Source organism: Panthera onca, chromosome A1, assembly GCF_046562875.1.
Source record: "Panthera onca isolate mPanOnc1 chromosome A1, mPanOnc1 haplotype 2, whole genome shotgun sequence".
NCBI classification, from domain to species: Eukaryota; Metazoa; Chordata; class Mammalia; order Carnivora; family Felidae; genus Panthera; species Panthera onca.
In genome coordinates, this window is record NC_138339.1 from 64,899,736 (window position 1) to 64,924,006 (window position 24,271).

Genomic DNA, 24,271 nt, shown 5'->3' on the forward strand with positions numbered 1-24,271 from the left:
GGACGAGATAGCAGAGGAGGCCAGGCCTTGAAGGAAAACCGAGGGCTCACCAGTCAATAGAAGAGAGGAGGGACATTCCCGGCAGTGAGAACAGCATGTGCAAAGGCACTGAGTCAGGATGGGCCTGGGACTTTCAAAACCAGGAGGAATTCAATGTCACCTGCACTGTATTTCTCATAGTGTTGTCTTGGGACACGAAATTGCACATGGCAGACAGAAGCTGAGACTAAAGAGAGAAGACAGAACCAGGTCATGAAGAACCTTGAATGTCACGTCAAGGATCTAAACTTAGAGACCAACCGAAGCTCGTAATGGAGAGCAATCAGACCTCCTCCCGCACAGAGCCCAGCACGGTGGGTTTGAAAGACATCAGAGAGTGCAGTGAGTGCATTTATCACGCTGGGCTGGGGCTGCTCTGGAAGGCTAATTGGCCAGCATGCCCCTGCAGTGCCTCGCTCTTTGTTATGGCTGCATCTGCTGGGTGATCACTGCAGGTAAAGGTCAGAAGCCTCCCCGGGGGCAGTGCAGGGTACTGCCACCCTGAGCAAATTCTCCCAGAGGTGCCTTTTCAAAGGCTATGAAGACAAAGATGAGGAGAGGAAGCCGTGAGACTCGCAGCTGTAACATCCGCAGTCAGCGTGCAAGATGAGTAGAGGAAGTGGCTGGAGCCTGTTCTAATGACTTTCAATTAATTTTCACACACACACACACACTGAATGAGAGGTAGAACAGATGATTGTCTGGTCTTCGTGAACAGTTGGATAAGATCTGTGTTAGATAAGATTGTGTTGTTTTCTCAACTTTTTGCGTGTGAAAATTTTCGCCATAAAATGCGGGGAGAAATAGGCCCATCAGACGCTCACCGGACCCACTGAATTCTGAGGTGAATACGTGTAGATTTCCAAGGTGGGGAAATCACACACACACACACACACGCACACACTCACACACTCCACATACCCTGTACCTCTCCTGTTACGTGGACAATAGAAAATGTTGGATGGATGGATGGGTTGATGGGTGGGTGGGTGGATGGGTGGATAGGGGGTGGAGAGAGGTGGGCAAGATCCAGGCCCTGTGGGGAGGGCAAACACAAAGCCATATTACACTATAAGGTAGCAGGTGCCAATGGTATGACTCGGTACAAAGTACAGGCATTCAGGAAAGCTCCAGGGTGTTTGAGCGGTGCCTTAAAAGGAGAGTAGTTAAAGTGAATACGGGAAAGAGCAGAGCTCCAGGTGAGGGAGACAGCAAAGGCAGGTGTGAGAAGGGGTAATACGCCTGGGTTGCCTCAATGGCAAAGTTAGGGGACCAGTACAGGAGTGTTTGGTGAGATCCAGCTGGAAGGATGGGTTGAAGTCTGATCGAAGCACAGGCATGTAAGGCAGGCTGAGGAGTGTGAGCTGAGTTTGAATCCAGGCTCTCTGCTCACTTGCTAGGGCTGTGACATCCCTTGGCCTCTCTGAGCCTCCGTCTCTCAGACATTAAATGGAGCAGTGATTTCACTCACCCTTGAGTTATTGTGAGAATGAAATGGTATTTCATTTAATATGGGATCTCACCATGCCCAGGGCTATCCTACAGTAAGGAGGTGCTGTAATGTCTCGAGCCATCCCCTGCTGCTGGGCACTCTGATCGTTTCCCACTTTTTGCCTCTTGCAACCCCCCCCCCCCAGCACAGAATCCTTTATACATCTTAGCGTGACAGAGGCTATCTTGCCACAGCCTAGGTTCTCAAAAGAACAAATTAGGTCGAAGGGACCTACAGGGGCATCCTTATGCAATGAAGAAATTAGGGAAAGGAGGTTGCTCAGGATTGTGTAGCGTGTGTGCCTGTGTACAAGTAGAAACACGGGGAGAGACTGGAAGGCCCCCATCATACCAAACCGTCAGCAGCAGTCACCTTCCAGGCATGAAAGTCTGGGTGTGTGATAGCTCGAACCGTTGACCCTTCCTGTGTACCTCAGCATACTTGGTTTACTGCCATAAGCATGTCATTGCTTTGGAAGTTTGAAAGGAAAGCTCAAGAAAGTGTTGTTGTTTTTTTTTTATGTTAGCTGTGATGATGAAAATAATGAATCAGCAAATGTAATGAATGCCCTCTAGGGCAGTCACTGTACCCAGAAGGCACAGGATGGATTAAGCTCCAGGCGAACGCATCTCCATCAGATGCTCACCTGCCTTCACGAGAGGTCACCGGAAACTTCTGGGACCTGGGCTGTAAAATAGAAACTCGGCAGAGTGGTTCTTCTTTGAGACATCCTGAAAAACGCACCTACCGCCGCTCTGTTCATCATTGTGCCCCCAGCACCTAGAATAGCATTTGGCACGTTACGTTCTGAAAGAAGTATTTGCTGAAAAGAACAGACAGAAGGAAGAGAAGGAAAGGAGGGAAGGCAGATGAAGTTTGAATTATGTGAGAGACTGCTTCGATTCAGATTTGAAAACCCCGAACGCTAATGAAAACATTGGTCCCAGGGCACAAATACCTATACCTGTATAAGAGGTATACAGAGACTCAGGAAAAAAATGGCTTTCGGAGACAGGGATGCTCAAAAAAGAGAGCTTTGCTGCTATCCCCCCCACAGTTAATTAAATGTACCAGTGAGAGCCATGCTGCTTGTGGTATTTATGTAATGAAAAGATCTTCTAAAAATAATACCCAGAGGCCCAGCTCGCAAGGCCTGGTGGTTGAACCAGCTGGAGTGGCAGAAGGTGACCAAGAGCCGTGATCCTTGCACTGTCACAGTGGTTACGATTAAATGATGCTTCTCATATTCAGGTTGCAAAACCGCTCCAGGCCAGAGCCTAAGAGAGGCTTAATTTTTGTCACATGGCGATTAGCTTGCTTCTGAGAGGGGGTCTACCGTCAGCTTGATTTCTGCACGCTCCCCAGTTGCGGTAGATTGCCTGCTAGCTGCTGTCTGGAAAATCAGGATCAGCTTCTGTGAAAGGGAATCATCAGGGCCTTAGCTGTTTTCATCAGTTGGGATCATAGGATGCCACCAGTAGGAGGGAGTCTCTGGGGTTTAACCAGGAAGTATCGTGTGTGCAGCCATTCTGTTGAAGTGGGGTTTGCATGGGGACAGGTGGAAGGAAGGTAGGAAGGATGGGAGGGAGGGAGGAAGGAACTGGAAACCACCAAAATACTCGTGATAAGGGCATAATAGAATAACCATGGCCAGCCACCCCACGGGCTGCTGTGCAGCCACTGGAGAGGCTGAGTGAGCTCTGTGCTGGCTGACCGACGATGTGTGCTGCTATATAAGAAAAGTAAGATTTAGAGAGACGTTTAGAGCAGGTGCCGCTGGCGAACTATGACAGCGGGCAAAATCTGGCCCTCTGCCTGGTTTTGTGCAACCTGTGAGCTCAGGATGGCTTTTACATTTTTAAATAGTTTGGATCGTTTTTAAAAAGAGTTAGAAAAAATCAAAAGAGGAACACTGTTTGGTGACACGTGAAAATTACGTGAAATTCCCAATTTCAGCATCCATAGTAAAGCCTCCTGGGAGCGCAGCCACACTCATTCATTTGCACCTTGTCTGTGTAGGTGCCCTCGTGCTACAGTGACAGAGTTGAGTCATTGCAGCAGAGACCTTGGGGGTTGCACGGCGGAAAATACTGACTACCTGGCCTGCTCCTGAGAAACTTTGTCAGCTCCTGGCTTACTGTATGGTGACGTTTTGTAAAACCCACAGCGTCAAGTTCTCAGTGCTTTATCAGAGTAAATTCATTACATTTGCTGATTTATTCATTCATTTTATCATTTATCCATTAGAGGCTTAATACCTCCCTGTGGGGTCAGGCACTGGGGACCAGCAGCGAACAGCAAATGCAGTCCCTGTTCCTGTGTCTAGAGTCTCTGTCTAGTTCTTTCTTTCTCCCGTATAAGTATCCACTCCAGCCGTATCTCACTAGGTGACACAGTGGTCCAGTCCCTTGCACTCTGCCTCCCTTCCTCCTCCCACTGTGTATCCTGATTGCCTCAGTCCCTCCTAAGGAGAGGTGTCCAGATTGGCCCTGTGCCTCCTGGAGCCTCGCCGGGAGATCGAGGTCTAGACGGATTCGCCTTGAATCAGTCATGCTCTTAGTCTGATTGCAAAGTGTTCAACACTTGACCCTTGCATTTTCAGCTCCTGTTCTCCAATGGTCCTAAGAGGCAGACGCAGCAGTCCTTGACCCCCGTCGCATGGGTGGGAGCATCCATCAGCTATGGAGAACGATGTGGCCACATCTCCACGTGATCTCTCCTGCATAAAACCAAAGCCACCTCCAGACACATGCTCTGGTGCCTCAGTCTCTATGCAAGACCTGGAGAGTGGAGACCTGCTTCAGTCCTTGGAGGAAGCTGGCTCTGCAGGGGGTAATTCGAGGACTGGAATTTGAACCCAGAACCTTCTCTCTTCCTTCGCTCTTCTTCATTCATGTTCGTGCCCGATACCTCCTCGGAGACGGCTCTATTTATTTCTAGAAAAGCAGTACTGCGGCAGTCATCGTAGCCTCCCCATGTCTGGACATTTTCTTTTGGCTCTCCTGGAAGCCTAGAGCCCAGTGATTGGCATAACTGGCACCCGGGGGAGCTGAACGAGCGGCGGCCAGGGGCCGTGGGCAGAGGAAGGAGCCGTGAGGTTCCAGGATGGTACCTAACGGCACAGCCTCTTCCTTTTGTCTGGACTCTCCCCCATGTAGGATCACTGTCAGCGTGGTCCTCGCTGTCCTCATCCTCATCACCGTCGCCGGCAATGTGGTGGTCTGCCTGGCTGTGGGCCTGAACCGCCGGCTCCGCAGTCTGACCAACTGCTACATTGTGTCTTTGGCCATCACTGATCTGCTCCTTGGCCTCCTGGTGCTGCCCTTCTCAGCCTTCTACCAGCTATCCTGCAGGTGGAGCTTCGGCAAGGTCTTCTGCAATATCTATACCAGCCTGGATGTGATGCTCTGCACGGCCTCCATCCTTAACCTCTTCATGATCAGCCTCGACCGGTACTGCGCTGTCACGGACCCCCTGCGCTACCCTGTGCTGGTCACCCCAGTCCGAGTGGCTGTGTCTCTTGTCTTAATCTGGGTCATTTCCATCACCCTGTCCTTTCTGTCTATCCATCTGGGGTGGAACAGCAGGAATGAGACCAGCAATTTCAACCACACCATCCCCAAGTGCAAAGTCCAGGTCAACTTGGTGTATGGCTTGGTGGATGGGCTGGTCACCTTCTACTTGCCTCTGCTGGTCATGTGCATCACCTACTACCGCATTTTCAAGATTGCCCGGGATCAGGCCAAGAGGATCCACCATATCGGCTCCTGGAAGGCAGCTACCATCGGGGAGCACAAAGCCACAGTGACACTGGCCGCTGTGATGGGAGCCTTCATTATCTGCTGGTTCCCCTATTTCACTGTGTTTGTTTACCGTGGGCTGAGAGGGGATGATGCCATCAACGAGGCCTTCGAAGCCGTCGTTTTGTGGCTGGGCTATGCCAACTCGGCCCTGAACCCTATCCTGTACGCCACACTAAACAGAGACTTCCGCACGGCATACCAGCAGCTCTTCCGCTGCGGACCTGCCAGCCACCATGCCCACGACACTACTCTGAGGTCTGGCAGCTCTCAGCTGGCCAGGAATCAAAGCCGAGAACCCACGCGGCAGGAAGACAAGCCCCTGAAGCTCCAGGTGTGGAGTGGGACAGAGGTCACAGCCCCTCAAGGAGCCACAGACAGGTAACCACCCAGCCATTTGTATGCAGGACAAGTGCATGGGGAGGGGGACCCACTAGTGGTAACCCTTAGGTGGCGGCTGTTCACCAGGCGCTGGTTGAACGTTCTGTGCTGGGAACTCTTCGTGAGCACTTTGCAAACCTCGTGGGGTTCCGTCCTCCCAAATCCCCCCGAGGTAGAATCTTGTACTTTCATTTTTAAAGGACCACAATTAAATCTCAAAGAACCTGACCAGGGCCACTCAGCTGGGACCTGGACAGAGGCCCTCTGACTCCAGAACTTGTGGGCCCTTTTTTCTAGCTACGTTGTATTACAGTCAGGAGCCCTAAGTTTGAAGCCCAACTCTGCCACTTGGTTCGTCATCTGAAGTGTTCACCCAGGCTTTCCAGGACCACCTTCAAATGGCCATGCGCTGATGCTGCCACCTGGGGAGTAACCACAAACCCAGCTCGGTCCACATTCGTTGAGCATCTCTTATGCACCAGCTCTTATGCTAGGGGCACTCGGGTCAGAAGAGAAAGAGGACGGGCCAAATTGGGAAGGCACAACCTTGAAGGTCAGGCTAGGAGCTTGGACCTTATACCATAGGTCTAAGGGGAAGGTGGGAGGATTAGAAGCGAGGGTGGGGGTAACCCAGGCAATTCTGTGCTTTGTATAGAGAGCCCTGGTTCCCTGTAAGGTGTGGACAAGAGGGATGAGAAGGGGCCATCGGTGAAGAGGGGTGTGGCACTGGCCCATGAGAGAGGAGAAGGGAATAGAGCAAAATCTAGGAGGCTATAAAAAAAATAGGCTCGGAGAGCATTGGATGTTGGGGGTACAGAAGATGCAAGAGGGAGGACACCCCAGGATTCCACCTCCAAGAGGTATCCAGGCTGAAAAGATAGAACAGGATCAGAATGAGATGTAGATAAACGCACCGGTGGCAAAGCCAATGCAGGGTATTAAGGGAAACCCCATCAAACACTTGAGTGGCTCTGAGGAAGCTCACCCACTGCACGGAGAGGGTGTTTACAGGTCTGGGGGAGCTCTAGCTGTTGAGAGGGGTGAACGAATGGGCACTGGTAGAACACCTGGCACATTGCAGTGCTCAACAGATGTTGCTTTCCTTACTCTTCCAACAGACCATGCCAGGATGCTGGTCTGTGTGACTGACCCATCCACCATTCCATCCATCTGTCCCTCCGTCCACATATACATCCATCTGTACATACATACATACATACACCTGTCCATCCGTCCATCTACCCATCCACATATACATACATACATGCATACATACATACATACATACACCTGTCCATCCGTCCATCCATCCATCCATCCATCCATCCACATATACATACATACATACATACATTTATCTGCAAACATTTATCAACTTCCCACCACATGCCTGGAACTGTGCTGAGCACTGGAGATGCAGAAGTGACATTTTGGGCATTTATTGCGATGAACAGGATGGAAAGTCAACTGCATAGCCCCGGTCTCAGCTTTGTCCTCACTCGCGCTGTGGTTTGAGCAAGTCCCTGTCCCTCTTGGGCTTCAGTTTCCTCATCGCATAGAGTGTGGGGTCCGCCCTCGTGCAGCCTGCCCTACTCACCTCCCAGGGTTGCCCGATGCACAAGTGAGCCAAGAGATGTGAACAGGCTCTACAACCCCAATGGGACGTTTGTCTCCTTTCAATAATTGAGCATCGGACTTGAGGAAAGCTTGAACGGATGCTGCAGACCCACACCCTCTGGGTTCTGATCCCTGGGGAGTGCTGTGGGAGCAAAACGGCCCAACTGGATCCCTGGGCCTCATGGTCCCTCTGGTCCTGGCAGCAGCCAGGTATGGAGTGCCCCACCATAGACCTGGATCCTGGGCTCTCCACCCCTCCACTGCTAGCCTTCTGGAACAAGCCTCATTGCTCCTGCTCCAGCCTCCTAACCTTGAGACTCTCCGTCTCAGATCCGTCCCCCAAACCACCCAGCAATGTCTCTCCAAAATGCAGATCTAAAGGCTTCCACATCTGGCCCTGATGGGCAAGACCCCTTCTGACCACGTCCTTCCACATTCCCTCATTCAGAAAGTGACCTTGAGTACAAAGCTAATTTAGCTCGTGAAGCAAAGAACAAAGCACAGGGTGTAGACCTTGAAGAAGGGCTTAGACACTGTAGAAGCCCATTGACACAATTCAGTGCAGTCATGCATGCCACTAGCCACTGCTCTTACCCGTGTGACCCCCTGGTTTATAGGCTGCCTTCGCCCCTAATCCTTAGGGAACAGCATTCAGTAAGTACTCAGCCACAAGAGCTGACACTGGGTACCCACTGGGTGCCAGCTTTACATGTTTGCCATTGTTTCTGTGTGTAATCATTCTGTGGGCATCCTGTCCCCACCCTTGTGCTGGGTGCTAAGGGTGCAAAGGGACATAAAGCAAGCCCCCCACCCCACCCCACCCCAAGCATCGGTCTCACCACCTGTAATCGCTCATGGTCTGGTTGCAGAGTAGACGGGCAGCGGTTCAGTGCAGCACTTGCCAAGGATCGCAACCCAGCGTGCTGGGTGCCCGGATGAGGCGGCTCGTGGCCCAGGGAGCCCATCCCAGGGAGTAGACCTCTGAGCTGAGCCTTAAACGGGGACGGGAAAGACCTTTATTCATCCAGGGTGGTACTTTTGGCCTCGTGACCTCATTTCGCTTTTCCCACAACCCCATGAAGTAGGTGCTTGTTTAATCTCCGCTTTACAGATGGGAAAAGTGAGGCTCGGGAAAGTGAAGTAAATGGCCCAAGTGATGCAAGCTACTGTGTCAGCCAAAGCCACATTCTGAGTAGAGAGATAGCAGCCCCCATTACTGGCTGTCCTCTGGGTGCTGGGCGCCCTGTGTATGCCCATCTTTTCTTCTGACCTTCACAGCCACCCTGGGAGGGGGCTCTGAAGCTGAAGCCAGGCTGCGCCTGCCCCGATCACGCACAGTGGCCACAGAGCCAAAGCCTTCAGAGCACATGTTCTGTGTGGCTGTGGCCATGCTCTGTTCTCCAGGCCTTGGAAACGGGGGGCAGAGGGGTTTGGCAGAGGAGGATGGTGAGCTGCTTGGAGGGTTTCACACGAGGGTGGGGACCAGGGGGCGCAAGAGGCCAAGAACAGCCAAAGATTGATTTTCACGCTGAGACTGCCAGGGTATCAGGGCCTCATGTGGCCCTCCATCAGGTTGGCTCCCAGCTTCCCTGATGACCGATAGCACTGACCTGACCAAAGGCCCTTATCACTGCTGAGGTGGGTGGAGGTCTGAGCTGAGAATTCCGAAGGGACTACCTGGGCCTGCCCTTGGAGCAGGGAGGGACACGGTCAGCCAGGGTGCCAGCCAATGGGAGACTCTAGGAGGGAGGGGCCCGGCTGGCCCATCCTCCCTTCTCTGTGGCCTCTCCTGCCCCTGATTGGTTGCCTTCACCCCACCCTCGTCACCTCTCCCCATGTGCTGCCCCGCCCCACTCAGTGGCCTCCACTGTTCTTCCTGGATAGAGGGGTCTGCAGCCGTTTCCTAGGGCTTCTGTAGCAGATGACCTCAAACTTGGTGGCTGAAAACAACACAGAGTGATTCTCTTAACAGTTTGGGAGGTCTGAGATCAAGGTGTGGATGGGGCTGGTTGCTCCTGGAGACGTCAGAGGAGAATCCACTTCCGTGCCTTTTCCAGCTACTCTCCTTGGCTCACGACCCTTCTCTCCCATCACTTGTCCCTCTTGTCTCCTTTGTCATATCCCCTTCTCCCATCTGTAGCCAGATCTCCTGCCTCTCTCTTATAAGGGCTCTTGTGACTATATTTAGAGTCCACCAGGATAATCCAGGATAATCTCTCCGTCCCGAATTCCTTGACTTAATCACACCTGTGAAGTTCTTTTTTGCCACATAAGGTAACGTGCTCAGGTTCCAGCGATGAGGATGTGGACATCTCTGGGGACCATGTTCAGCTACCACAAGGCCCAGCTCCTCACCTGGCATTAGAAGCTCTACCCTCTTCCTGTTTCTTGCCAACATCCCACGGCCCACACCCACCCTCGACCCACTTCTGCCATTGCCAAAACAAACCTCTCAGCGCCCCGACTCCCCAGGCACACGGCAAGAAATTGCTATACGCCAGCCCTGCTGAGGCATAGCAATGAGCGAATCACAGGTCCTCCTCCCTGAGGGGTGTTATTCTAGGGCAGTGGTTCTCAAAGTGTGGGCCCTCAGCCAGCTGCAGGCTTCCAGAAGCAAAGTAGCCAGCGTCAGGCCACACAGCCTCAAACATGGAATCTAGGATTCCAGCCCAAGCTTGTCTGACCCCAAAGCTTGGGGTCTTTGCACAGTAAATGCTACTTGGACTTAAATTTAGCCTGGATTCAGTGCTAGTCCCATAGATACCAGATGAGGAAACGAGGACACCGGGAAGCCAGTGACCTATCTGAGGTCCAATGCAAATACTGGAGGAGCTAGGAGTAGACAGAGTTCTTTGGGCCCCTGCCCAGGGCTCTTGGGTCCTTTTTCTACATGCTCATTTGCTCTGGGTAATCTCCGAGGGCAGGGAGATAATATTCATGGGCACCTGGAGTATCAACAGTCTCGCTTGGGTGTGGCGCTTCCTCATTCCGACAGAGCACCTGCAGGCTGGAGTCAGAGCTCAAGAAAGACCCTGGGAGAAGAGATGCAAAGGAAGGCGAGGAGGGCAAGGTGCTTTCTTCTCCGAGGCCCCTGGTCAGCTGTCCGCTCAGGCCCCCCTCCCCATCTGCTCTCCCTCCCTCCGCAGCCAGAGAGCAGATTTCCACTCCTGATGCTCTTGGAATAAAATACAAAGGTCTCATCCTGACCTCACAGGCCGTGTACCCCACGCACCCTTGCCTCAGTCCAGAGTATCTTATTCCTCTTGATGCCTTCTGTGTGTTTAATGTCTGCACCCCCGGACAGCATGCCCCCCAAGGGCAGGACCGTGTCTGTGTTGTTCACTGTTGTATCCCTAATAGGATGGGCACAGTAATATTTGTTGGATGAATGAATGCGTGAATGCGTGAATATCTAGTTCTGATTTCCCAAGAACTCTAAGAGGTGCATAATGCTGCCCTCACTTCAGAGATCAGGAAACCAAGACTCAAAGAGGGAAGTTCCAGAACTAGTGGGAGGCAGAAATTCCTGGTTCCCTTTTCTAACTTGGATGTCACAACGGGCCTCCCTCCAAATAGTGGTGTCAGGGGCGGGCCTCACAGCGGAAGCCAACCACAGGCTCTGAATCAGGTGTTGGAGAGGGAAGACACCCCTAACGGTAACCCAGCCCCTCCCCCTGGCCCAGAGAGGTGAGGTAACTCGCACCGAGGGCACAGAAAGGGAGCTTCCGAGAGGGGTGGGAGCCCACGGTTCCCGACAGCCTGCTGCTCTGTGGCTGTCCGTGATGTCTCCCCGGCATGTCCGGGTTTGGCCAGAGGTTGGCGGCCCAAGAGAGTGGGGGGTTGACTTCATCTGCCGCTCCAAGTTCGGCCTCTGCGGATGCAGCTGGCGTGAAAGAGTTCCAGGAGCCGTGCGCGCATTCTTCTTAAGGAGTGTTGCTCAGAAAGGAAGTTTCCCATAGCTTACACCGCCAAGAGCCTCGCTTTGTTTACTCTTATCGTTTGGGTTCTAAAGTAGTCTAACTTTTTGGCACACTGATTCCAGCATTTCTTAACAGCCTTTATGGTGCTTTTTGCAGAGGTGCCCAGAGCAGCTCCCCCCTAACGAAGGGGCCTGGCCGCCCCCCTGCTCACTGGAATCCCCCTGGCTGCTTTGTCACCTCTGCCTCTGTGCCTGGCTGTTACCCAGCAAAGCTGCTGGGGTATTCTCCTGCTTCTGGTGTGGAACTAGGGAGCCCCAGTAGAAGTCCTACCCCACCACTGCTTACAGGTTGGTGTGGGTTTGTTTCTGGGCTCTCTGTCCTGGTCCGTTGATCTATGTCTGTTTTTACGCCAATGCCATATTGTTTTGATTACTGTAGCGTAGTGGTATAGTTTGAAACCCAAGTGTGATACCTCCAGCTTTGTTTTTCTTTCTCAAGATTGCTTTGGCTGGAGAAAGCCTTTCATGGTTCCATACAAATTTTAGAATTATTTGTTCTAGTTCTGTGAAAAAAAAGCCGTCAGAATTCTGATATGGATTGCATTGAATCTTGCTTTGGACACTATGGACATTTTAGCAATGTCAATTCTCTCGGTCCATGAGCATGGAATGTCTTGACATTTATTTGTGTCTTCAATTTCTCTGGTCAGTGTTTTATAGTTTTCAGTGTACAGGTCTTTCACCACCTTAGTTAAATTTATTCCTAGGTATTTTATTCTTTTTGATTCAGTTGTTAAAGACACTGTTTTCTTAATTTCTCTTTCTGATAGTTCATTATTACTGTAGAGAAATGCAACAGATTTCTGTATGTTGATTTCGTATCCTGCAACTTTACTGAATTCATTTATAACAGTTTTTTGGTTCAGTCTTTAGGGTTTTCTGGATATCATATCATGTCATCAGCAAGTAGCAACAGTTTTAGTTCTTCCTTTCCAATTTGGGTGCTTTTAATTTCTTTTTCTTGTCTAACTGCTGTGGCTACGACTTCCAATATGGTGTTGAATAAAAATGGCAAGAGGGGACATCCTTGTCTTGTTCTTGATCTTAGAGGAAAAGCTTTCAGCTTTTCACTGTTGAGTATGACGTAAGCTGTGGGTTTGTCATATGTGGCCTTTAATATATTGAAGTATGTTCCTTGTATACCCACTTTCTTGAGAGTTTTCTTGTATCATAAATGGATATTGAATTTTGTCAAATGCTTCTTCTGCATCTATTGAGATGATCATGATTTTTTAAAAAAATTTAATATTTATTTATTTTTGAGAGAGAGAGAGAGAGAGAGAGAGAGAGCAGGGGTGGGGAAGGGGAAAAAAGAGAGGGAGACACAGAATCCAAAGCAGGCTCCAGGCTCCACGCTGTCAGCACAGAGCCTGATGCGGGGCTCGAACTCACAAACCATGAGATCATAACCTGAGCTGAAGTCGAACATTTAACTGATTAAGCCACCCAGGTGCCCCAATCATGATTTTTTTTAATGTTTATTTATTTATTTTGAGAGAGAGAGAGAGAGAGAGAGAGAAAGGGAGGGAGAGAACATGCATGAGCAGGGGAGGGGCAGAGAGAGAGGGAAAGCGAGAATCCCAAGCAAGTTCCATGCTGTCAGTGCAGAGCCCAATGCAGGACTTCAACCCACAAACCGTGAGATCATGACCTGAGCCAAAATTAAGAGTCAGGTGCTTAACCAACTAAGCCACCCAGGCACCCCAGAGATGATCATATGATTTTATACATTTTTTTGTGAAAGTAGTGTATCACATTGATTAATTTGAGATGAACCATGCTTGCATGGTTGCATCCTTGGAATAAATCCCACTTGATCATGGTATGTGGTCCTTTTAATGTATTGTTGAATTTGACATGCTAATATTTTGTTGAGGATTTTTGCATCAACGTTTATCAGGGATATTGGCCTGTAATTTTCTTTTTCTCTATGGTGTCCATGTCTGATTTTGGATCAGGGTAATGCTGGCCCTAACATGAGTTTGGAAGTATTCCCGCCTCTTCAATTTTTTGGAAGAGTTTGAGAAGGGTAAGTATTAAATCTTTAAATGTTTGGTAGAATTCACCAGTGAAGCTGTGTGGTTTTGGACTTTTGTTAGGATTTTTCGGGGGGAGTGGGAGGGGGGAATTTTGATTACTAATTCAGTCTCTTTAACAATTGGTAATCGGTCTATTCCAGTTTTCTATTTCTTCATGATTCAGTTTTAGAAGATTGTATGTTTCTAGGAATGTATCCATTTCTTCCAATTTGTCCAGTTTGTTAATGTATAATTGTTCTTGGCAGTCTCTGATAATCCTTTGTATTTCTATGCTATCAGTTATAACTTGTCTTCTTTCATTTTTTATTTCACTTATTTGAGCCTTCTCCCTTTTTCTTAGGATGAGTCTGGCTAAAGATTTGTCAATTTTGTTTCTTTTTCAAAGAACCATATCTTAGTTTCATTGGTCTTTTTTTTTTTTTTCTTTTTTTGGTCTCTATTTCATTTATTTCTGCTCTGATCTTTATTATTTCTTTACTTCTACTAACTTAGGGCTTCATTTGTTCTTCTTTTTCTAGTTTCTTTAGGTGTAAAGTTCGATTATTTATTTGGGATTTTTCTTATTTCTTGAGGTAGGCCTGTATCCCTATGAACTTCCCTCTTAGAACTGCTTTTGCTGTATCCCATCAATTTTGGATTGTTGTCATTCCATTTTCCTTTGTCTCAAGGTATTTTTTTTTGTATTTTCCCTTTGATTTCTTCCTTGACCCATTGGTTGTTCAGTAATATGTTTTTTAATCTCCATGTGTTTGTGATTTTTCCAGTTTTCCTTTTGTAATTAATTCCTAGTTCCATACCGTTGTGGTCAGAAAAGATGCCTGCTATGATTTCAGTCTTCTCAAATTGATTGAGACTTGTTTTGTGGCCTAACATGTAATGTGCCCTGGAGAATGTTCCGTACGTGTTTGAAGAGGATGTGTATTCCACTGTTTGGGGATGGAATATTCTGTATATATCTTTTCAGTCCATCTGGCCTAATGTGTCATTTAAGGCCAATGTTTCTCTGTTGATTTTTTTGTCTCGATGATCTATCCATTGATGAAAGTGGAGTTTTAACGTCCCCTACAATCATTGTATTGCTGTCATTTTCTCTGTTAGTATTGGCTTTATATATTTAGGTGCTCCTCTGCTGGCACATACATATTTATAAGTGTTACCATCTTGTTGTGTTGACCCCTTTATCATTACATAGTGCCCTTTTTTGTCTTTTATCACAGTCTTTGCTTTAAAGTCTATTTTGTCTGATATAGGTAGAGCTAAACCAGCTTTCTTTTCATTTCCATTTCCATGGAATATCTTTTTTCACCCCTTCACTTTCAGTGTGTGTGTGTGTGTGTGTGTGTGTGTGTGTGTGTCCTTCGATCTGAAGTAAGTCTCTTGTAGGCAGAATATAGTTGTCTTATTTTTATGCTTTCAGCCACTCTGTGTTTTGTTATTAGAAAATTTAGTCCATTTACACTGATTGGTAAGTATGTACTTACAGCCATTTTGTCAGTTGTTTTCTGGATGTTTTATAGTTCCTCACTGTTTTTGTTCTTCTTTCGCTCTCTTCCTTTGTGGTTTTATGCCTTTCTTTAGTGTTAGGTTTAGATTCCTTTCTCATTATGTTTTGCTATAGGTTTTTGCCGCATGGTTACCATGAGGTTCACATAGAACAGTGTATACAGATGTCTCATTTGAGTTGCTAGCAACTTGAACTTGAATGCATTTTAAAAACTCTATATCCCTCCCCCATGTTTTATGATTTTCATGTCATATTTCCATTCTTTTATTTTGTATATCACTTAACTAATTATTAGTTTTAGTTAATTTTACCACTTTTATCTTTTAACCTTTATACTAGCTTTATGCATGGTTAATCCACTCCCTTTACTGGTCATATTTTTACTTTCATATATTTTCTTGTTATTAGTTCGTGCCTTTTCTTTACAGCTGAAAGAAATCCCTTTAACATTTCATGTAAGGCCACCGGTGATGAACTCCTTTAACTTCTGCTTGTCTGGAAAACTCATGATCTCTCCTTCAATTCTGAACGATAACCTTGATGAGTAGAGTATTCTTGGCTGGAAGTTTTTTCCTTTCAGCAGTTTGACTATATCATGCCACTCCCTCTGGCCTGCAAAGTTTCTGCCAAGAAATCAGCTTATGATCTTATGGGAATTCTCTTGTATGCAGGAAGTTGTCTTCTCTTGCTACTTTTGAGATTCTCTTTTTAAGTTTTGACATTTCAATTATAATGTGTCTTCATGTGATTCTCTTTGGTTTTATCTTATCTAGAGCTCTCTAAGCTTCCTCGATGTTTGTTTCTGCTCCCAGGTTAGAGAAGTTTTCAGCCATTATTTCTTCACACAAATTTTCTGCCCCTTTCTCTCTTTTCCTTCTGGGACCCCTATAAAGCAAATGTGACTCTGCTTCATGTTCTCCCATAAGTCTCTGAAACTGTCTTCGCTTTTTAAAATTCTTTTTCTCTCTTGGTGAGTTCTGCTCTGTCTTCCAAGTCACTGATCTCTTCTTCTGCTTCATCTGGTCTGCTCTTGAACCCCTCTAGTGTATTTTTCAGTTCCATTATTGTATTCTTCAGCTCTGTCACTTCTGTTTGGTACTTTCTTGTATTTTCTGTCTCTTCATTGAAGTTCTCACTTCAATCCTTCTCCTAAGAATCTTCATGATCATTACTTTGCATTCTTTAACAGGTAGATGATTATCTCTGTTTCATCAAGATCTTTTTCTGACATTTTGTGTCTTGTTCTTTGATTTGGAACATATCCCTCTGTTTCCTCATTTTGCTTGCCTCTCTGTGTTTGTTTCCATATATTAGTCAAAGCAACTACCTCCCCCAGTCTTGAAAGAGTGGCGTTATACAGGAAATGAATCAACCTTGCCCCAGCTCTTTCTTGTCCCTCAAACCTTTGTGATTGTCTGAGTAGCCTGATTTATTCTTTTTTTTAAATTTTTTTATGTTTATTTTACTTTTGAAAGAGAGAGACAGATGAGCGTGAGTGGGGGTGGGGTAGAGAAAGAGGGAGACACAGAATCTGAAGCTGCCAGCACAAACCGTGAGCTCATGACCTGAGCTGAAGTCAGACGCTTAACCGACTGAGCCACGCAGGGGCCCCATCCTGATTTATTCTTGATAGGCCTCTGTTGTTGAAGGTATGCCCAGACCTGCCAGTGTTCCAAAGGGAGTAATCATAGGCAGCACCTAATTTCAGGCTGATTAGAAGCCAGATCCTTAAGCAGCAGCTTTTTAAGTATGCAAATATATATAGTCTTGTGGGACTGTAATTGTAAACCTTGCTGGCCTCCAGACCACGAAATCTGGAGGTGTCCTAGGGGCAACTGTTGCAAAAATCAGGGCTCCAGGCAAGTGTGTGAGCTCTTTTCTAAGAGATGCCAGTGAGCTGTGTAAAGGCCGAGGGAAGGCTTTCTCCTTGCCTGCATTCCCTGAGAGTGCCTCGGTAGCCTCTAGATGTCTGGCAAACCTGAAGCCTGTCCCTCGGGTTAAAGCTCTAGGACGAGTAGATGGGCTTTTTTCAGAGGCAGGTGGGACTTATGTTTCAGTCTGCTGTCTGTGCAGTGCCCTGGGTATAGTAGCCTTCCCAGAACTGTCTGGGTCCCCTGGGGCCCGGAAACACAAGCACCTCTGGCCACAAGGGGCAGGTGATCGAGGGGTATCCCCCATGTGGATTGTACTTGCCCACCGGCTTTAGTGAGGTTGTCAGAGAGTGTTGAGGCTGGGGCCTACCTAGCTGTGCTAGCAAGGTAGAGGGAAAATGCAAAAATGGCGCTCACCAGCACCTCCATCCCCAAAGTCCTAACTGACCTCTGCCCTCTCTGGCGAATACTGTAAGATTAGCAAATGCAGCCCGCCTGGGTAGCTGCAGCATGCCTGGGTGGCTCCATCGATTAAGCATCTAACTCTTGATTTCAGCTCAGGTCACGATCTCACTGTTCCTGGGATTGAGCACTGCGTCGAGCTCTGCGTTGACAGCACGGAGCCTGCTTGGGATTCTCTCTCCCTCTCCCTCTGCCCCTCCCCCCCCAAAAAAAATCTAAGTTCGCAAATGCATCTCCTGCACGTACAATCCAGTCACCTCTTAAACTGCTGCCTTTCTGCTGGTCCCCTGATGAGCGAGTCCGTGCATGAGCCATAAGTCCCTCAAAGGAGTATCTCGTCTCCACAGACCCCAGGTTTCCTGGACGTAAGCCCCATTGGTTTCCAAAGCCAGATGTTTGGGGGGGCCTCATCTCTTCAGTGCAAGTGCAACAGGTTGGGGTGCCCAGTGTGTAGCACAAACCCCTCTCTCCTCAGAGAGAGAGTCCAGACCCATGAGATCTTCCCGTATTGTGAATTATCCCGCCGGGGTTGAGGTTTTTGGTGAGACTGCATCTCTGTCTCTCCTACCTGTCTCGATGTGGCCCTTCTATGCCTTGTTGTGGACAGAAATGTGCCGCTACATTTCCATCCTTTGTCAGCAGGAATTGTTCCATGTGTAGCCGTAGACTTGGTGTGTCCATGGGAGAAGGCGATTTCAGGGTCTTCCTACGCCACCATCTTGGACACCAACTTCCATCTCTATTCCTTTCCTGTAACAGTTTTATTGAGGTATACTTCACACACTGTGCAATTCAGCCATTTCAGTATACAATTCACTGGTTTTTAGTATATTCACGGAGCTGTGCCGCATCGCCACAACCAATCATAGAACATTTTCATCACCCCCCAAGTGAAACCCTGTAGCCTTTTGCGATCACCTCCCGATCCCAATCCCCTACCGGCCCCCAGCCAAGAAACCACTAATCTATTTTCTATCTCTACAGATTTGCCTATTCTGGACATTTCATACAGTGTGTGGTCTGTCGTGCCCTGCTTTTTCATGTAGCATGATGTCCTCCAGGTTCCTTCTGTCTTGCCTTTTCTTCCTTCCTTCCTTTCTTCCTTTCTGTTTTGTGTTTTCTTTTCTTCCCTCTGTTTCTTCCTCCTACCCCTCCTGCATCCATGGTCCCATTCACTAAAGCGCTTGGGCTTTATGGAAGCTTTTGGCCATTTATAGGCCCTGTTTGGGGAGCTCCAGGCATGAGGCTGTATCATGGACCCCTAGACTCCCCTTGTCCCTGCCACCTGCCCAGAACACCCGTTCCCAGGCCTGCAGTGCTCATGCTTCAGCACAGCTGCAGGAGAGCAGACAGGCTACAGCAAGAAATTAATCCTTTTCATCTTCTGTCTCTTTTGAGCATTTGGGGAATGAGATTCCTTTCTACCCCCAGAGAGGAAGTTAGGGGAAGGAGAGCAGAGAGAGAGAGAGAGGAGGTGGGAAGCCTTTTACAGCCTTAAAAGTCAAGGAGAATAAATAGTGACTTCCCAGGAGTCACTTGAAAGGTAGAGAACTCCTCATTTCACTCCCTGGGAATTGTGCCTTTGAAGCCAGCTAGAAGCCCCAGCTTGTGCCCAGGCCATCCCCCCTCCCTCCCTCTGGCTTCATGCAGACCCTTGCCCCTGCTTGTTCCCCACCTTCGCTGTCCACTCCTTCTGTAGCAGATCTGATGGGACATGCTTTGGGGCTGCCTTCCCAGGGGCTGTGATGAGGAGGGAAGGGGAACTGTGCATTTGGGACCACTGCTAGTAGCTTTCTCCCCATAAAAAGAGGGTGAACACTCCAGGTGAACAAATGAGTGAAGGTCCCTTCTCCAGGGGATCCAGCCCCAGGGCATACAGCTTGGCAAACAGGAGGAGGCCTGGGTTTCAGCCCTGATGCCCTTGCGCAGGGACAAGGGAAGCTCTGCAGACTTTCCAGGCTCCCTGGGAAATTGCATGGCATCAGGCAAGAGTCAGCAAATCTTATCTGCAAAGAGCCAGATAGTAGATAGTTTGGGCTTTGCAACCCGTATGTTCTTTGTCGCAACTACTCAACTCTGCTCTTTCGATGTGAAAGCAGCCACAGACAATACGTAAATGAATGGGGATGGCTGTGTTCCAATAAAACTTTATTATGGACGCGGAAATTCGAATTCCATATCATTTTCATGAGTCCTGAAATGTTATTCTTCTATTGATTCCCCCCTATCACCACCACCATCACCATTTCAACAAAAATAGGTTGGTAGGCTGGATTTGGCCTGCAGGCGATTTGGCCTGCTGCCAACCCTTGGTGTAGGGGAAAGAAATGGGTGTCAGTTCCAGCCCCAGCACTTGCTGGGCTCTGTGACTCCAGGCCCATGGCCTGCTCTCTCTGTGCTTCAGCCTGCTCATCTGCAAAACAGGGATGAAAATGTCTCCCTGTGGGGATAGCAATAAGGCTCAGCATCAATTTATACAAAGCACCTAGCATAGAGTAGATGCTTAGTAAGTGGTAGCCTGCCTCCCCTCCTTCCTTCCTTCCTTCCTTTCTTCCTTCCTTCCTTCCTTCCTTCCTTCCTTCCTCTCTTTCACCCCTCTACAAAGGAGCAGCTGGAAAGTTCAAGGCAGGCTTTGTGGATTCATATCGCAGCTGTGCCACTGAATTGTTCAAATCAGGCCCTGACCCCTGAGCCTCATATCTCTCCTCCAAAAATGGGGGGCTTGGATCAGTCTCAAGGGACCATTTCAACCCTCATTATATATAAATGCTTAACAAGGGAGAGATTTTATGCCAAACCCCCAGTGTGTTTGTGTCAAGAATCTTCTGGCAAGGGCAGCGAAGAACATGTTTTTCATACTAATGAATCATTCTGAGTTACGGAGGCAAATTCAGGAAAATGTGTCCTTGTCACGACCCAAGCTGTGAGTGCAGGTACGGGTGCAGACCAGGTGCACGGCGGGGCTGCCGAAAGAACCCCAGCCTGGCAGATGGGGGATCTGGATTTCTCATCGCCTCTGCCACTGACTGGCTGTGTGGCCGTGAGAAGATCGCATCCCTCTCTGAGCCCCAGTTTCCTCATCTGTTAAAGAGAGCTAAGATTTCTGCCAGCTGCCACTGCTTCTACAGAAACAGCAGTGGGTCACAGGCTTCTCAGCTTTTGGGTGTTCATTAAACCCGTAGGGGCTGTGTGTGGCAGCGTTGGGGGACAGGAGTAGGGTAATGCCTGAGACCCGCTGTGCATTTCAGGGTGTCCACAGCCCCTGAGTCTCTCCTGGGGTTTGTGGACCACTTACTCTCTGCCCAGAGGTAGAAAGGAGGGGACAGGGGAGTTTGTCCCAACTGGCAAAAAGTAGCAAAATGTGGTTCTACAAAGCCTCGGTGGGTCCGCTTCTCTGTACAGATTGTGCAGGAGGTTGCAGGGTGGAGGGAGGGTCACAGGCTTGGGCATCACAGGCCCGTGGATGAGACTCCGGTCTTCCTCATTCCGGGACTGAACACGTGTCATTGTGACCCAGGGATGGACATTTGGGATGGGCGGCAAGGCAGTCCCAATGCCCAGAGGATTCAGGGAACTTCCACACTGATTTTGGAAACACAGTATCTATAAATACTTAATCATTGTTGAAAGGGAACATTCAAATGGAAAGTCAAAGAGAAACCCCATTTCTGTTGCCGTCTTATGCAATCCCTGAAATCATGGCTCTCTCTTCCCTTCAAGCTTTTCCTGAGCCAACGTGGCTTTAATATCCTGGCAACAAGAGGTGACACACTTTGAGTTCCTCAGCAGGCCACATGTCTCCTGTTTTGGGGGCTGCTAAGTCTTACTGATTCATTCGTCCACTCTTCCTTTACCAACGGCCCAGAGGGAGGTGATGTCTCAGAACGTCTCAGCTGACTCCTGAAGGACAGTTGGAATTTTCTAAGCTGAGGAGCAGAGGTGCCATTCTGGGCAAAGGGACAGCATGGGGAGAGGGGTGCGCTCGTGGGCAATGAGATGCCGGGTAGTGCTGTGGTCTGCTGAGAGAGCTCTGAGGGCTGATCTCCCCGTTGTGCTGGCTAGTTGATCTTGAGCAAGTCCTCCCCTCTCTAGGACTCTGTCCCCATCTGAAAAGTGAGGCTGGTCCTTACAGCACCTCTGTCCCAGGCTAGAGAAAGGAACAGGGCTGTTAGTGCCCTGTGCCCGCCCAGCTGTAAGATTCTTTGCTGCATTCCGCTCTGGGTGCCCTTGGACCATTTCGTGGAAGCTGGAGAAAGGCATGCTTTCCAGGTCCGAGAGCTCAGTCACTTCCAGCTGTAAACATGGTGACTTTGGAAGTTGAACCAACTCAATACGAGATCGTCTCCACTCTCCTCCCCCGCCCCCAACCATCTCCTTCCCACCAGGGTAAGCGAAGTTCCCCAGGCTGTCTGACCCCCACAGCACCCTCTGGACTGTGATAGACCTATCCTGCCAGGTTCCCTCCATGGTGTTTGCGCCATGGTCGGGCCCGGGGACACCGCTGACCTACTCCTGGGCTCTATCTGGCACTGCCAAAGACCAACCACATTCTCTCAGGGGCTTTGGCCTCTGCTGCAGGTTCCCAGCCCCCTGGACCTCTCCCAGCAGGCAGGCCTCAAAGCCCAGTCATGTGCTGGGGCTCACTGTAGGTCCAGGAGATCTGGGGGACCCCCTGTACCCCCCATGGGAGCAGAGGAATTGGGGTGCAAGGGATCCCTCCCTTGTCCTGGCTTCCAGCTGGGAGTAGGGCACAAGCCCCTGTGCGTTCAGACCCCCACACTCGTCCTTCAGTGACCCCCACCTCACCTCCAGTCACCCCAGTGACCCCAAGGGAGGGCAGCAGGGGCAGGGCCTACTCTCCCACCTAACTCTAGGCTCCTGGCCCAGCCCCCAGCTGGTCCCTCCTCTCTGGGTGGTGGGGGACTGCTCTCATGGACTCTTGAACGCCAAACACCCTAAGACTTTCTCACTGCTGTTTCTGTCTGGGGCCTAAGGAATCATCTGTGCCCTCGCCGGCCTGGATGGTGGGGGGGCAGCAATGGCAATAGGGACTAGCAAGAGGGAGAAGCGCCTGGCACGTTGGCCTGCCCTCAACAACTAACTCCTGGTGATGGTCATCAGTCACTGCCACGGCTCTAGGAGTGGTTGAGTCTGGTGGAGTCGGGGTGCCTGGAAGCTTCTGACCTTGGGCAGTTTACCTAGCCTTTCCTTGCCTCAGTTTGTTTGTCTTCAAATGGGGGCATTTTAAGTACCAACTTAAAAAAAATCGTCAGGATTAAAGGAGAGAATAAATATGAAGGCCTGAGAACAGTGCCTGGCATGTGGGGGTGTCTCTCAGTGGACACCGGCCTATGGCAGTTTGCTTGTGGGGGGAGGGGTGCATGAAGGGCCTCATCACTGACTGAAATGTTTCCCTACGTACTTTGCTGTTGTGTCCGCTTTTTTTTTTTTTTTTTTTTTTTGCTGTTATAAGCAACCCTGTGATGAACATCTCCACGCAGAGGATATTTTGTGTCTTTCAGATTATTTCCCTAGAAACTGAATTTCTGGGAAGAGCATTACTGGTAGAAGGGGAGGGAGATTTTAAGCCTTTTGTTACACTTTGCATGGTTGGTTTTTAGACAGGCTGTTGGCCTCCCTGCCGCCAGCCACATCTGAAGGTATCACTTCCTCAAAGCCACATAAGGGAAGCATCTTGGAAGGGCTGTGAGTGGGGGGCTGGCCAGGGCAGGACATAGATGCAAGGAGAAGGGGCCAGAGGGGGCGGAGGGGACAGGGAAGAGGGGAGAAGAGTCTTTGAAAGGGCTGAGAAGGAGCCGTCAGAGAGAAGAGGCCCTGTCACACATCCAGGTCCTGAGCCATTCAGAGCAAACAAGTCTCAAACTGAAGAGACCAGCATGGTGATGCAGGGAGCTCGGTCCACGATGCAGCACCTGACCACACCTGACCTTGGGCAAATGCCAGGCCTGCCTGAGCCTCAGTCCCCCCATCTGCAAAATGGGCATGCCACTTCGCCTGCCTCACAAAAGTAGGGCAGAACGAGTGATAGGAAATGACTTTGATAATTGACTCAGGGGCCCTGGGTTCTTCTGACATAAGCACCCACTGGTGTAAGAGGGCAGGGGCTCTGGAGCCTTCTTCAGTTTTACAAAACGTTCTTTAGTCTCAAGGAGAGGCTTGGGCAAGCATGCCGGTTTCGTGGGGGTTACTGGAGGGTTTGAGCAACAGGGCGGGGGAAGCACAAGGCTGGGACCAGGGTGGAACGGAGTGTGACCCAGATCGACGGAGGATGCCCGGCCTCCCCGAGAGCCACGTTGTGTATTGGAAGGGGGCAGAGTGGGCAGGGCGTCTCCAGCTTTACAGCTGGGCCACACTGGGCTCCCTCGAGGCTCTGCCACTTGCTTGCTGGGAGTCGCTGTGCAACTGACTAAAGTTCTCAGGGCCCAGACTTCCTCGTCTGTCAGAGATAAGAAGTTAACGACTATATCCTATGTGTCATGTAGGTGCTGGAGAGTTCAGGGTTAAGTGCCCAACCCATGAGCACTTTATTATTCTGCGGTCTGAGTACAGCCGCAGGACATGGATAACGTGGAGGCACAGGAGGGGTTGAGTGGAACTAGAGCCCCCCACGCCTTCAGTTTTTCAAGCAACAAGCCCAGCATGCTGTAACACCCAGCTCCACTTACTGGCTGTGTGACCTCGGGCAGGTTTCCTAACCTCTCTGTGCCTTAGTTTTCTCCTCCATCGACAGGGAGAGTAATAGCACTTACCCCATGGCGTTGGTGTGTGGATTAAATGAGCTCATACGTATAAATGCTGAGAGCCGGAGTGGGGGGGTCGCTCCAGGGACGGCGGCTATCACTGGCTTTCTCTCAGGGCTCAGAGCACAGGCTTTGGACCAAGCAGACATGGCAAGAACCCCATTCCTCCACCCACACGCTGTGTGGCCTTGGTCAGGTCACTTAATTCCATGAAGGGCTGCTCCCCTCATCTGCAAAGATGTGGGTGGTGCCCACCTGGCAGGTCAGGCACACAGTAAATGCTCAACATGACTGGTGACCGAGAGTCTTAGAGAGAACACCCCTGA

The 24,271-nt window shown here is 49.5% G+C and overlaps 1 protein-coding gene across 5 annotated transcripts in view; it reads left to right on the plus strand.

Moving 5' to 3' along the window:
- HRH2 (histamine receptor H2) overlaps positions 1-24,271 on the plus strand; it is a 78,185-nt gene that overhangs the window by 17,561 nt on the left and 36,353 nt on the right. For 2 of the 5 annotated variants that reach the window (XM_060635068.3, XM_060635069.3), the window contains exons 2-3: positions 4,134-5,712; positions 11,406-11,992. In XM_060635068.3, coding sequence (XP_060491051.3) covers positions 4,637-5,712; positions 11,406-11,640 — 1,311 coding nt within the window. In that variant the 5' untranslated portion in view covers positions 4,134-4,636 and the 3' untranslated portion in view covers positions 11,641-11,992. Of the gene's footprint in view, positions 1-4,133; positions 5,713-11,405; positions 11,993-13,266; positions 13,338-24,271 lie in introns of those variants that run through there. The other 3 variants (XM_060635072.3, XM_060635070.3, XM_060635071.3) reach the window with 2 other exon arrangements.